The following is a 12,453-nucleotide window of genomic DNA, read 5'->3' as shown; positions in this document are numbered from 1 at the left end:
ATCATGAATGTCACTTATTTATAATACACCTTTCATCGACAGGGAGACTATGAACTCAAGGTGAACTTGGAAAGTGACACAATTACAGATCTGAGACAGAAGCTCTCTAATGAAAGTGGAATCCCAGCACATGTCCTCCATTACAAGTAATCTTATGTTCATTAATTATTTGTTATTTAATACATTTCGTAACATCAAAGACAATGTATTTTAAATAACACATTTTTTTTTACTACCTTAGTATTCATTTAAAAAAAATCTTTCACACAATATTACTATCTATGAAAGCCATCGCTAAGTCAATATCAATCTTTTTGCAGAGGTGAAAACCATGTTGGAGACACATTGAAAGACTGTGGAATCAACGTGGAGTCAACAGTGCACTTTTCTTTATCGTCTTTCCCCGAACACAATCAAGATCACTTCCAAGACACAATAGCAATCTTCCTTAATGATGTCGTTCCATCAGTGCAACAAACCCAGAAAGGACTCAGTGTTTTCTTTTCTTCACTTTATGTCATTGTGAGATATTATAATATTTACACTGCTGTGATACTGTCATGCCGTCCATTACTTGCTGTCCACTGTATCAGTGTTGATCAGATTTAGTGACTATAGGCTACTAATACTAGCAAAAGTGATAATGTTGTTGCATTGGGAATGGTCTATTGGCCATGAGTGATTTTACCATCTTAGCTTCAGCAACCACTAGCTAACCTTAAATAATGGCAAGCAAATAGCATTGCTTTCGGCATTCAAGTTCAAGTAACTCAGGCAAAGCATGCTGCTGTTTTTTTTTTTTTTTGAGTCATTGGTCATTGTACTTCAAATGAAATGTTTTTTCCCCTAATTCTGTCAGAAAAGGAAACATTCTGGATATGGTTTCAAGAAAGTGATTGCATACATCCGAAAGCTCAGTGGATGCAATCCTCTGGCCCAAAGTCTGTATCAGCTGTTGTGCAGAAATGAGATTGGAACAGGGACCCAGAAGGTGATTCAAAACGTAAACATAGGCAGGCCTACAATATTCTTCAATTCCACAAATGTGTTTTGGCTTAAGAGCATTTGTATTCCTTTTAGATTGTACAGTCCTTCAACAATGGCAATCTCTTCAGAGAGCTGCTGCCAAGTCGAATAAAAAAAAGAGGCGAAAAGATCATTGAAGACCCTGACGTTTTTGAGAATGCACCAGTTTGCTGGGCTCACCTGATATCTGAAGCTGAGGTATGTCTGAATGTTTACAGATGCCAAAGATTAAAACATGTTGAATTAATATGTAGACACTAACTTGATTTGTTTTGCATGAAAAATACCTTGACATTAGTTTAGAGGCATCACACTTATGAACATTATTTATGATTTGACTTCTCTGTCTTCCCCAGGGAGAGAGTTCACAATATGAGATCTATGCACCAATGGTTTTGACCTCTCAACCAGGTGAACGCTTCTGTGACCCAGTTCGTTTACCTGATGTACCGGAGGTCTTTGAAAAACAGTATGTTCTGCAGAAAATTCAAGGTAAAATATAGCTGCAAGCATCAATCTTGCACAGCACAGTAGACAATGTATTTGCAGCAGCAAAAACATGACTAAATTTGGATAGTCAACAGTGTCAAAATCCATTGCATGTCATGCAATAACTATAGCTACAGTATCCCATGATTAAGTGCTGTCATATATTTTTCAAATGTTATGGTTTGTTATTCTTAATTTGGAACTTTTGACAAGTTATTTAATTTGGAGTTATCTTTTTTAATTTCATAATAATGTACACTGTTTTCCAATTGCTTAGATGGGGAAAAAATACCAAACTGCTCTGATGAGAACCTGAGAGAAACTTCAATGAGAAGAGCCACTGATGTTGAGAAGATTTTGCTCAGTCTGCCTCCGTTCATCAAAACATTCCCTGTTTGGATTTCATGTGATCGTGTGACTAGTCAAAAGTAATATATTTGCAACAATTGCATTTACCTCACAACATTTGGATTTATAGAGGTGTAATTTGATAAAATATGTTTGATCAAATTAAAGCTTTCAGATAAATCTACAGAAGACTTTTGGCAACATGAATGAACAATTGAAAGCATACCCTCATCTGATGGTGACTCCACCATTGCTGTTGAGGGGTGGAGGGGCCACTTCTCGTTCTCTTAAAAGAAGGTAGGCTACTACTGGGTCTTCAAATATGAGATATTTCATTACATAGAATTCGAAAGTCGTTCAAGCCCCTTTACCCATCCGCCGGGTTTGCAGGATAAATATGTCTTTGTTTTGATTTTGTTTTTCTTCTTCCTGACAGATAACCTTGGTGTTTACATCAGTAAAGAAAAAACGGCTCCTCAGCTGATCCAGGTTTTTGATTGCTTAGCTGGGAAATTCATCCCTGTGAATGTGGACGAGTTGGCAAGTCAGTGAGTACCTTAAAAATAACTATTGAGAACTATTCAAGCATTCTGCTTGAGATGACATAAAAAATATATATATATTTCATTCTGTAGTCAAAAGAAGAAACGGTCCTACAAAAACACACGTTTCCAGACAGGCAGAGGGGGTTTGCCAGCTCTGTCACCACGAAAATCAGTTCTTGAAAATGACTGACCTCATTTATTTATTTTATTTTTTTACATATAAAATCACTGTTTTCACATATCATGACAATGGTGTGGTGCTGGAGATAATGAATATGAGGTTAAAAGGAAGTGAAGTGCCCACTTCACCAGAAGCCTCATAATTACTGGTGTATTACAATTATAGCGGACATGAGTCGGTCATGATTGCTCATGATACGGTAGCCCCATCTGCGACTTCAAAATCAGTGTCCGCCCAAAAAGTAAATTGGTTAAGATGTTGGTTTCTCCCGCGGTTGACCTGGGTTCATATCCCGCCAGATACATTGGCGCATGGGGAGGAGGCCAGTCCAAGGGGCGTGAATGTAGCGGACATGAGTTGGTCATGGTTGCTCATGGTCACGTGATAAGGTAGCCCCATCTGCGACTTCAAAATCAGTGTCGAACCTCAGAAAAAGGTTGGTATATGCTCAGTGCTCTGTTGACGTTTAAAAAAACTCAATAACTTTTGACAGAATTATGATAAGAGATGTGAGGTTTGGACCATTGTTTTTCTTAGAGAATTATCTACAAAATTAATATATTTTACCCAATGATGAAAATATGTGTTTTTGATTGGACACCCTAAATAATGGTTCACTGTTTACCAGTGGAGGCTGGTGACTTGAAACATTGAGTAGGATGGGAGACCCACGGTATAGGCACGGAACGCACGGAGACATCAAAGTGTGTTTCAAAAATCATCAAAAGAGTAATTATTTTAACCTAAAGCATTTAATAAAGACATTTATAGTACAATATTATGGGGAATGAGAGTGCTACTTACAGTGTTGGAAAGGGATCACAGCAGTGATTGAATGAGGGTATGAGGCATGAGTTGAGGTGTTCAGAGGCTTGACTTCAGTGCAGGACAGTATTTGACTGGGAAGACAAAAACAATAACATAACACACTACACAGTTAGACAAAAGAGCTCCGAATGAGTTAGTCCAATCAAAGAGTAAAATCATTGATGTGTAATAATGTGATGGTGTTTGTGATTGACTCTACATAGAGTAATGAGAGAAAATTGATAGGGGGACTCATAGTGCTTGGAGAGGAAACATTCAATGTGCCAGTGAATGGGCGGGCACATGAGACGAGGCTTCAGTTCATGTCAGGAGAGAGTTTACAATGGGAGTGGAGTGGAGTGGTCATCACTTCTTAAATCAGTGAACAGGAGGGGACTTAGCTGAAATACAAATAGCAGATACATTCCATTATAGCTGCGCCATCGTAGGTTTGAACAACAAGTTTCTCCATGAAGTTAAACTCAGACATCTCAAAATTCAAATAGTCAAACAGACTGCGCATCTTGCCCACTTGACACATCAAAGTAGCCCAAGAAACGTTCCTGAATAAAGCCCGGATCATCCACATACCTGACGATAACTGACAACTCCAAGCAGACGGGTGGCACCATAGGTCCCAGAGTAGGGGGGCACTTTTTACCCCCTGGGGCTTGGAGTTTTTCCTTATCTGTTAACCTAACCAGGTTTTATAAGGGCTATGATGGGACCAGTTTTTTCTAATTAGGTCACATGGTTTTAAAACAACTCCTGGCCCTGAGGGAGGGGATGAAAACCCTGTCAAACTGCAGCAACCTTATACTTGTTCATATGAATTATATTTAGACTAGATTAGGAGGGGGATTTCCTCTACCCAGACACCGAGACAACAACGGATAGACAATATAACTCACAGGGCTGAGCTTGCATCATGCAGTCCTATGGAACTGTAGGCCTTATAACAAATTCATTCAGATCTGTCATCACTATTATGTTGATTGATTAATTCCAGTTAATCATTTTGGATTGAAAACATATAGGCAGCCTACTCAGCCCAATTTTGAATATAAACCAAATTTGAACACATTCACATTTTCTCCTGACACACAAATGGACTATGAATACATAATGTTACCAATTAGTTTGCCCTGACCAGATGGACAGGGCACATAGGCTGTATGCATCTGTTCTTATTAGTAACCTACAGTTGATCAGACTGAAAAATGGTCTCGTTTTCATCCCATACAGCATGTCAGATCTCTAATGTTGAGGTGTAGCCTAGGCTGCTGCAACATTTATGTCATGAGTTTTTGCTTGTGTCTGTCCGGAGTGATTGTGTTGTCATCTTTGCTAAATAAATACCAGAGGAAAGTGGAAAGCCCACTTGAGCGTGCATGACATAGGTTGCGTCAACCTCAACCGTCAACAGTAGAAAGTTCCATATGTTCAGCAAGAAAAGCATCGTAATGTGCAATTACTGCTGCAAGCTCCTTGTAGTTGCCCTTGTTAGCAGAACTTTCCCTCTCGTCGTGTCCTCTAAAAGCCAATTATTGCCCTTAAACGCAGTGGTGTTGATAAGCTGCTTGAGAACATCCCTGTTTCTTCTTACTTTCTTGTTGTGTTGCTCAGTTTGAATATGCAGACCTTCGTCATGATTGATGCAGCTTTTTCCCAGAAGCTTGAATCTGATGTGGGCATTTATATGCTCCCAGCTTTTGTTTTGCCGTTTAGCTGAACGATCGATGTTCTTCAGGTCACTGTACCCTTCTTTCGCCCAACACTCAGACTTTCCAAAAAGCAGACAAGGCCAGCAATACAGGATGTCACCCCCTGATCTGTTTCACCTGTCTTTGTGCTTGTCTCCACCAGGTGTTGCCCATCTTCCCCATTATCCCCAGTGTATTTATACCTGTGTTCTCGGTTTGTCTGTTGCCAGTTCGTCTTGTTTGTCAAGTCAACCAGCGTTTTTTGTATCACCTCCTGCTTTTCCCCAGTCTCTCTTTTCTCGTCCTCCTGGTTTTGACCCTTGCCTGTCCTGACCCTGAGCCCGCCCGCCTGACCACTCTGCCTGACCTGAGCCTGCCTGCTGTCCTGTACCTTTACCCCACCTCTGGATTACCGACCTCTGCCTGACCTGAGCCTGTCTGCTGTCCTGTACCTTTGCCTCTTTTGCTGTAATAAACATTGTTACTTCGACACAGTCTGCATCTGGGTCTTACCTTTATCCTGATACAGGAGGCTTGATGAAAGGCTCCCTGTTAACCAGCTTTACTTTTGATAGCAATTTGTATTGAACGCATCACCTTTTCATCCTCCTTCACAAAACTGATCTCAGGCAGAGGTCGACCCTCGGTTTTAATTCGCACCTTTTCTGTGTACCCCAGAGAATGAAAGGGGTTATTCAACAAAAAGTCAACAACATTTGCGGTAGTGTTGGCAGCGAAAGGTGCACACTCGAACTGGTAGTTAGCTAGCTATTGCTACTTGCTACTGAAGTCAGCAAGGGAAATTGAAATAAATTGCACTAACTGGACACAAAAATAAAGTTATAAAACTAAGGAAAACTATTTAGAATCTACCTCCTCCGTTTCCTGTAATTTGAAGAAACAAATTTGAATTGAATAGTATCCAAAAGATGCTCACCTATCACTTTTCAATCTCTATCCAATAATTTCACCAAGCTTCTCAACACATAGAACCCCCCCCATAATGCTCTGCGGCACAACCCCAATACAACACACTGATCCTAATCCTATGATTGGATGGACAACGTCAGTTCATACTGAAAAAGCTTTGATTGGTTGGAGGACGTCCTCCGGAAGTGGTCATAATTACCATGTAGGTCTATGGAAGGGAGTGAGGCCTACGAGCGTCCTAGGTTTTGTATTGAAGTCAATGTACCCAGAGGAGGACAGAAGCTAGCTGTCCTCCGGCTACACCATGGTGCTACTCTGCAGAGTGCTGTTGAAGTTACTGTAGACCTTCATTGCAAAACAGTGTGTTTTAATCAATTATTTGGTGACATATTAATAAACTCAGCTTAAAAAGAAACGTCCTCTCACTGTCAACTGCGTTTATTTTCAGCAAACTTAACATGTGTAAATATTTGTATGAACATAACAAGATTCAACAACTGAGACATAAACTGAACAAGTTCCACAGACATGTGACTAACAGAAATGGAATCATTTGTCCCTGAACAAAAGTAACAGTTAGTATCTGGTGTGGCCACCAGCTGCATTAAGTATTACAGTGCATCTCCTCCTCATGGACTGCACCAGATTTGCTAGTTCTTGCTGTGAGATGTTACCCCACTCTTCCACCAAGTCACCTGCAAGTTCCCGGACATTTCTGGGGGGAATGGCCCTAGCCCTCACCCTCCGATTCAACAGGTCCCAGACGTGCTCAATGGGATTGAGATCCGGGCTCTTCACTGGCCATGGCAGAACACTGACATCCCTGTCTTGCAGCATATCACGCACAGAACGAGCTGTATGGCTGGTGGTATTGTCATGCTGGAGGGCCATGTCAGGATGAGCCTGCAGGAAGGGTACCACATGAGGGAGGAGGATGTCTTCCCTGTTCCGCACAGCGTTGAGATTGCCTGCAATGACAACAAGCTCAGTCCGATGATGCTGTGACACACCGCCCCAGACCATGACGGACCCTCCACCTCCAAATCGATTCCGCTCCAGAGTACAGGCCTTGGTGTAACGCTCATTCCTTTGACGATAAACGCGAATCCGACCATCACCCCTGATGAGACAAAACCGCGACTCGTCAGTGAAGAGCACTTTTTGCCAGTCCTGTCTGGTCCAGCGACGGTGGGTTTGTGCCCATAGGCGACGTTGTTGCTTGTGATGTCTGGTGAGGACCTGCCTTACAACAGGCCTACAAACCCTCAGTTCAGCCTCGCTCAGCCTATTGCGGACAGTCTGAGCACTGATGGAGGGATTGTGCGTTCCTGGTGTAACTCGGGCAGTTGTTGTTGCCATCCTGTACCTGTCCCACAGGTGTGATGTTTGGATGTACCAATCCTGTGCAGGTGTTGTTACATGTGGTCTGCCACTGCGAGGACGATCAGCTGTCCGTCCTGTCTCCCTGTTGCGCTGTCTTAGGCGTCTCACAGTACGGACATTGCAATTTATTGCCCTGGCCACATCTGCAGTCCTCATGTCTCCTTGCAGCATGCCTAAGGCATGTTCACGCAGATGAGCAGGGACCCTGGGCATCTTTCTTTTGTTGTTTTTTTAGAGTCAGTAGAAAGGCCTTTTTAGTGTCCTAAGTTTTCATAACTGTGACCTTAATTGCCTACCGTCTGTAAGCGGTTAGTGTCTTAACGACCATTCCACAGGTGCATGTTCACTAATTGTTTATAGTTCATTGAACAAGCATGGGAAACAGAGTTTAAACCCTTTACAATGAAGATCTGTGAAGTTATTTTGATTTTTACGAATTATCTTTGAAAGACAGGGTCCTGAAAAGGGGATGTTTCATTTTTTGCTGAGTTTATATTTAGTATAGTTTTATCTAAAAAGGATAACTTTTTTAGTGTTTCACAATAAAAAATGTTTAACATTTCACTGAGGTGGATGGTCCTCCTCTTCCTCCTATGAGGAGCCTCCACTGCTGTTTACATATGGTAGCCAGCCAAATGTCCCCTCATTGCTCATTGTGTTTGCTTAATCCTCAATGTTTTTACTTTTTCTTAAGAATGAGAGATGTCAGAAGTGACCAGACGTTCATGACCAGCCGGACTCCAAAAGAGGCGATATTGGTAATTTATAACCAACCCTATTATAATTGCTCAAGTACAATGTTTGCAAAGACCAGGACCAGCCGAAGGTCTTAGAGAAACCAAAGAATGGTTAATATAACTGTACAGTAATAATTACATTTTAAACTCTTTTTTGTTGTATTAATACTTTTCTAACCAACTTTCTTAAGGTGCTAGTGGATTCAAGCTCCTCCATGAATGAGACATGCTATGATTCCAATGACACAATAACACGGTTGGATGCTGTTAAACAGCTCTTTGATAACTTCGCAACTAGAAGCATGGCTTATGATTTTCATCATGTCATTGGCTTGGTGAAGTTTGATTCAGTAGTCAACACTCTCCATACATTTACAGAGACTCTGGAGATCTTTAAGGTAAATATTTTTATGATAGTAAATGTATTTCTTAATTCACAATACTCTCAAAATAATCTACTGGGGGTTGGGCAGAGCTTGCATCAGCAAATATTACATAAAACCATTGTTGGCCCTTACAGGAACACATACACAATCTACAGGCAACTGGACGCACTGTGCTGTATGACGCCTTGGATCTTGGAATATCTGAGCTGGAAAAAGTTGGGAAGCGATTTCCAGACTGCAGACTTCGCATCATGTGTCTCACAGATGGGAATGATTTTGGGTAAAACTTAATTATTAAATACTTTGTTTGGGCTCCATTTGCAGTATGCAGAAAAGCCCCTACAATGTGGTTGTCTGCGTCCTACCACTATTTTGAAACAGTTCACAGACAAAGCATACAGTCTTTCAATATAGTATTTCAAAGAAGTAGAGTTAAGGGTATTAAGGGAGTTTGAACGCACACATTTACATTGGAGTTTGGAAGTCAATACTTCTAAGCACAGAAATACATGTTCCCATTTGCACACTAGCGCCCTTTATTGAAGAACATTAGAATCACACCTGACAAGGCTAATGAACGATGTGCCTCACCGGAAGCTCTGCCTTCCACAGGTGATAAACCTGAAACTAATTAATTCCTTCCATTCGTCTGCTCTTCACCTCGAGCTGAGAAAAACAGTTTACATTACTTTTTTTACAATAAACATGCGATCGCAAAGTCTATCAGGCTTTGGTCCAACTTAACTGTCCCATTTAAGGAGGGCGTGCTCATTTTTCTGGACATTGTGTGTTAATTAAAGCTTGGTAACTGATTTTGTGAGTTTCCTACGGTTAGTTATTCTTCTGCCTGTTTAGTCTGGCTAAATGGCTGAATAAGATGGCTAACGCAATCAAAACGACGAAGTCTAACAAGCCGGGTTTGGGTTAAAGACCATGCTCAAATAAATGTAAAGATATTCACGTTTTGTTGTCTGGTATGTCTCGGTGCGGTGCTCTAGCTACCCCCGCTCAGGTCAGCTTGTGTGCGGGACGAAGGGTCAATGTCAGTAACAGTAGCTTGTCCGCGGCTGGCACTTCCTATAGTCCATGGTGGATGCAGGTTCCCTTGGCAAACGTGTGGAATTCTTATTGCTTCCTGTCACAGGTGCCCATACTTCAGCTGGGTCTGAATTACAAGAACCGGGGGTGAATTGGGGCTTGGGTTGGAACAAATATCTTGTCTGCCTGGGCTGAGGCATGCTGCCCTAGCTTTACCCAGTTGCTGTGCGCTCTGGCGCCACCTGTGCATGTCTCGTTCAATCACTGTTTACCTCTCTTCTCAGACTTGGTCAATGATCCGGTCTTATGTGGACGGGATCAGGCTAGCTCAACAGCACTGCATAGCCTGCTATGTAGTGTTCAGTCGCTTGGTTATTCTAAAAGAGAGATTCTCTAGACCGGAGCTCGGTGCTGGCAGCGGGCTTGGCTAGTGCTAACCCGCTGTGATAAAGCTACTAGCTAAGCAAGACTAGGAGGCCACATGGCTAGCATACGGTACTGTGACAACAGTGCCTCTGTGTTTGGCTACGGCCAACCGGGGTACCACTGCTGGAGCTCCTGTGCCCATAAAAGGGCCGGTTTCTGGCGTGCTATACAGTATCACAGAGGCACAACATGCTCCCCAGGTACTGTCTGTCCACAAGGAGGCACCCCTCCCCAATAGGTGGATTATTACTGGGATTCATTGCTTATTCTGTAGCCCACTGGTTCTTATGTGGTGCTTAGAGATACTGGTTATGGATTCTGTAGGCGATTGGCAATCATGCTATTATCCCACACACAGTCTCTGTGGTTCATATGAACTCCAAGATTAGGTGTCTGCCTCCTGCTCAGCGTGTTTCCTTCCTGGGAATTAGATTCAATTGCGAATCGCCCTGTCTGTTCTCACAGATGGGGTCCATTTTTCAGAGCTGTCTGTCCATTTTCCAGCTGAGTTACAAGGTGATGTGGCACCGGTAGCCTACCTATGACTGGTGGGCATGATAGATTCCATCATGTTTTTTTCCCTGGGTCTATATTTAAGGCACGCAGCCCACGCGCACCTAGCACAATGAGAGGGGAAGTGGCATGGGCTGGGGTCCTCCTCCCCAGATGTTCGCTGTGACATCAATAGCCCCAAGTGGCATGGCCAAACCGGGTACGTAAATGGTAGCCGGAACCCCTGAACCCAGAATGGACCAGGCTTCAAACATCATCACTTAAACACATTGTTGTGTCCGCCACATGTGAGCTGAATAAAAATAGTCCCTTCCCCATAGTCAGACAATCGGTTGTAGAGAATGGTTGAAATGAAAAAAGGCATGGGAAAAAAAAACATCTTCCAGTCCACAAGGTGGCGTTCTGTCCCTTCAGATGGCATATTATGGTAGTCTAATGGCTCGCATGCACAGTGTCGCCCTGGATTATGCGAACAATGACGTTGGGGTACAGGCTACAATTTGTTGCGCGTCCCCCATGTTTTTGTCAGAGTCCCAGGACTGCTGGTACAGCCGGTATTTCCTGGTTTCCAGAAGGGGTGAGACTTTCCGACCCGTTTTAGATCTGCGTGCCCTAAACAAGGACTTCAGGGTCTACAAATTCAGAATGCTCATGAACAGCAGGTTGTTACAGTCAGTGCACCCAGGACGATTGGTTTACCTCCATCGACCTGAAGGACACGTACTTTCATGTGGTCATATATCCCTCTCACAGGAAGTTCCTGAGGTTCAATTAAGAGGCTGTAACCTACAAGTTTCTGGTCCTCCCTTTCAGGCTTTCCCTCTCGCCTTGCACTTTCACCAAAGTTGTGGAGACGGGTTTGGCACCTATGCGGTGTCTGGGGCTCAGGATATTGGACTACCTGGACGATTGGCTGATGGTGTTACACACATCCATGCTGGTTTCCCATGTTCAGTCTCTGGGTTTCATAGTGAATCAAGAGAAGAGCTGTTTGAATCCATCTCAGCACATCCAAATTCTGGCTCACAAGTTAGACTCAGTAAAGAGTTGAGCATTCTTATCCCCGCAGAGGGAGGCCGGTTTCCCACTTTGCTGCTTGGCCCAATTCCGGCTAGATCACAGTGTGTTTTCGCCAGTGCCTGCACCTGTTTGGGATGATGGCTTCTATGATAGCCATGCTCCAATGGGGAAGTCCCATTTGTTCTCTTTTATACTGCAGACAAGTCATATTTGCATGATTTAACTTATTCATAATTAATTAATCATTAACGTTTGCTTCATTCATGTGACGACCAATACTGGGTCATGCATGTGACAGACCAATACCTCACGAGGCTTCTTCTCTAAGCTGAGACCTTGAAACTGAGATATCATTTCTCTAAACAAGGTTCTGGGCGGACTGACAAATTGCAGATACTGATAGTGAGGATTCGTTCAATCAGTCACTTGCATAAACACAGAAATGGTTATGTATAGAAAGGCAATAACATAGAACACTGAAATGTATCAAATAGAAAAGCACCAACATAATATTTTCCATCACAGCCCCCCCCCCCCTCCCCCCCTTCATAATTCATATATCGACATTCATAACATACTAACTGCCTCTGTAGTACATTTACATTTTTTGGGAGGCCTATTTATTTCTGCAACACACTTACTCATCACAAATTGTAAGCAAGCTAGTTACAGTGCATCCTAAAGACATTGATGTTGATGATTGATGTAAACCTGCTAATTAGCTAGCTCAATTCGTTTTTTATTGATTGTGATTTATCTTAAATGCTCTTAAGTAATACATTCATAATATAGCCTAATATTCCTAATCTAACTCATGATATATGGCTGCCAGTGCTAGTGGCTTGTGTGGATAATGTAGTAGATGGTGGTTAGTTAAAGTTTAGACTACCTGTGTTCAGTGCTTAATTTGTAAATCGTTAG

At 42.5% G+C, this 12,453-nt stretch overlaps 1 protein-coding gene across 5 annotated transcripts in view; it reads left to right on the top strand.

Moving 5' to 3' along the window:
* The window catches only part of LOC115166826 (uncharacterized), a 56,486-nt gene that overhangs the window by 31,811 nt on the left and 12,222 nt on the right, over positions 1 to 12,453 (top strand). For 3 of the 5 annotated variants that reach the window (XR_003870372.1, XR_003870373.1, XR_003870374.1), the window contains 9 exons: positions 43 to 146; positions 321 to 522; positions 860 to 991; positions 1,081 to 1,224; positions 1,383 to 1,518; positions 1,793 to 1,943; positions 2,032 to 2,160; positions 2,300 to 2,411; positions 2,889 to 3,024. The exons of 1 other annotated variant lie outside the window; for it this stretch is intronic. Coding sequence is in view for 1 of the 4 variants with exons in the window: in XM_029720691.1 (XP_029576551.1) it covers positions 8,108 to 8,170; positions 8,341 to 8,547; positions 8,670 to 8,815 (416 nt within the window). In the remaining 3 variants the exon portion in view is untranslated. Of the gene's footprint in view, positions 1 to 42; positions 147 to 320; positions 523 to 859; positions 992 to 1,080; positions 1,225 to 1,382; positions 1,519 to 1,792; positions 1,944 to 2,031; positions 2,161 to 2,299; positions 2,412 to 2,888; positions 3,026 to 8,106; positions 8,171 to 8,340; positions 8,548 to 8,669; positions 8,816 to 12,453 lie in introns of those variants that run through there. One more of the 5 variants, XM_029720691.1, reaches the window with a different exon arrangement.

The sequence above is a fragment of the Salmo trutta genome, chromosome 29 (genome assembly GCF_901001165.1).
Source record: "Salmo trutta chromosome 29, fSalTru1.1, whole genome shotgun sequence".
NCBI lineage: Eukaryota > Metazoa > Chordata > Actinopteri > Salmoniformes > Salmonidae > Salmo > Salmo trutta.
Note: the sequence above shows the minus strand (reverse complement) of the source record. Positions and strands in the feature narration are given on the sequence as shown.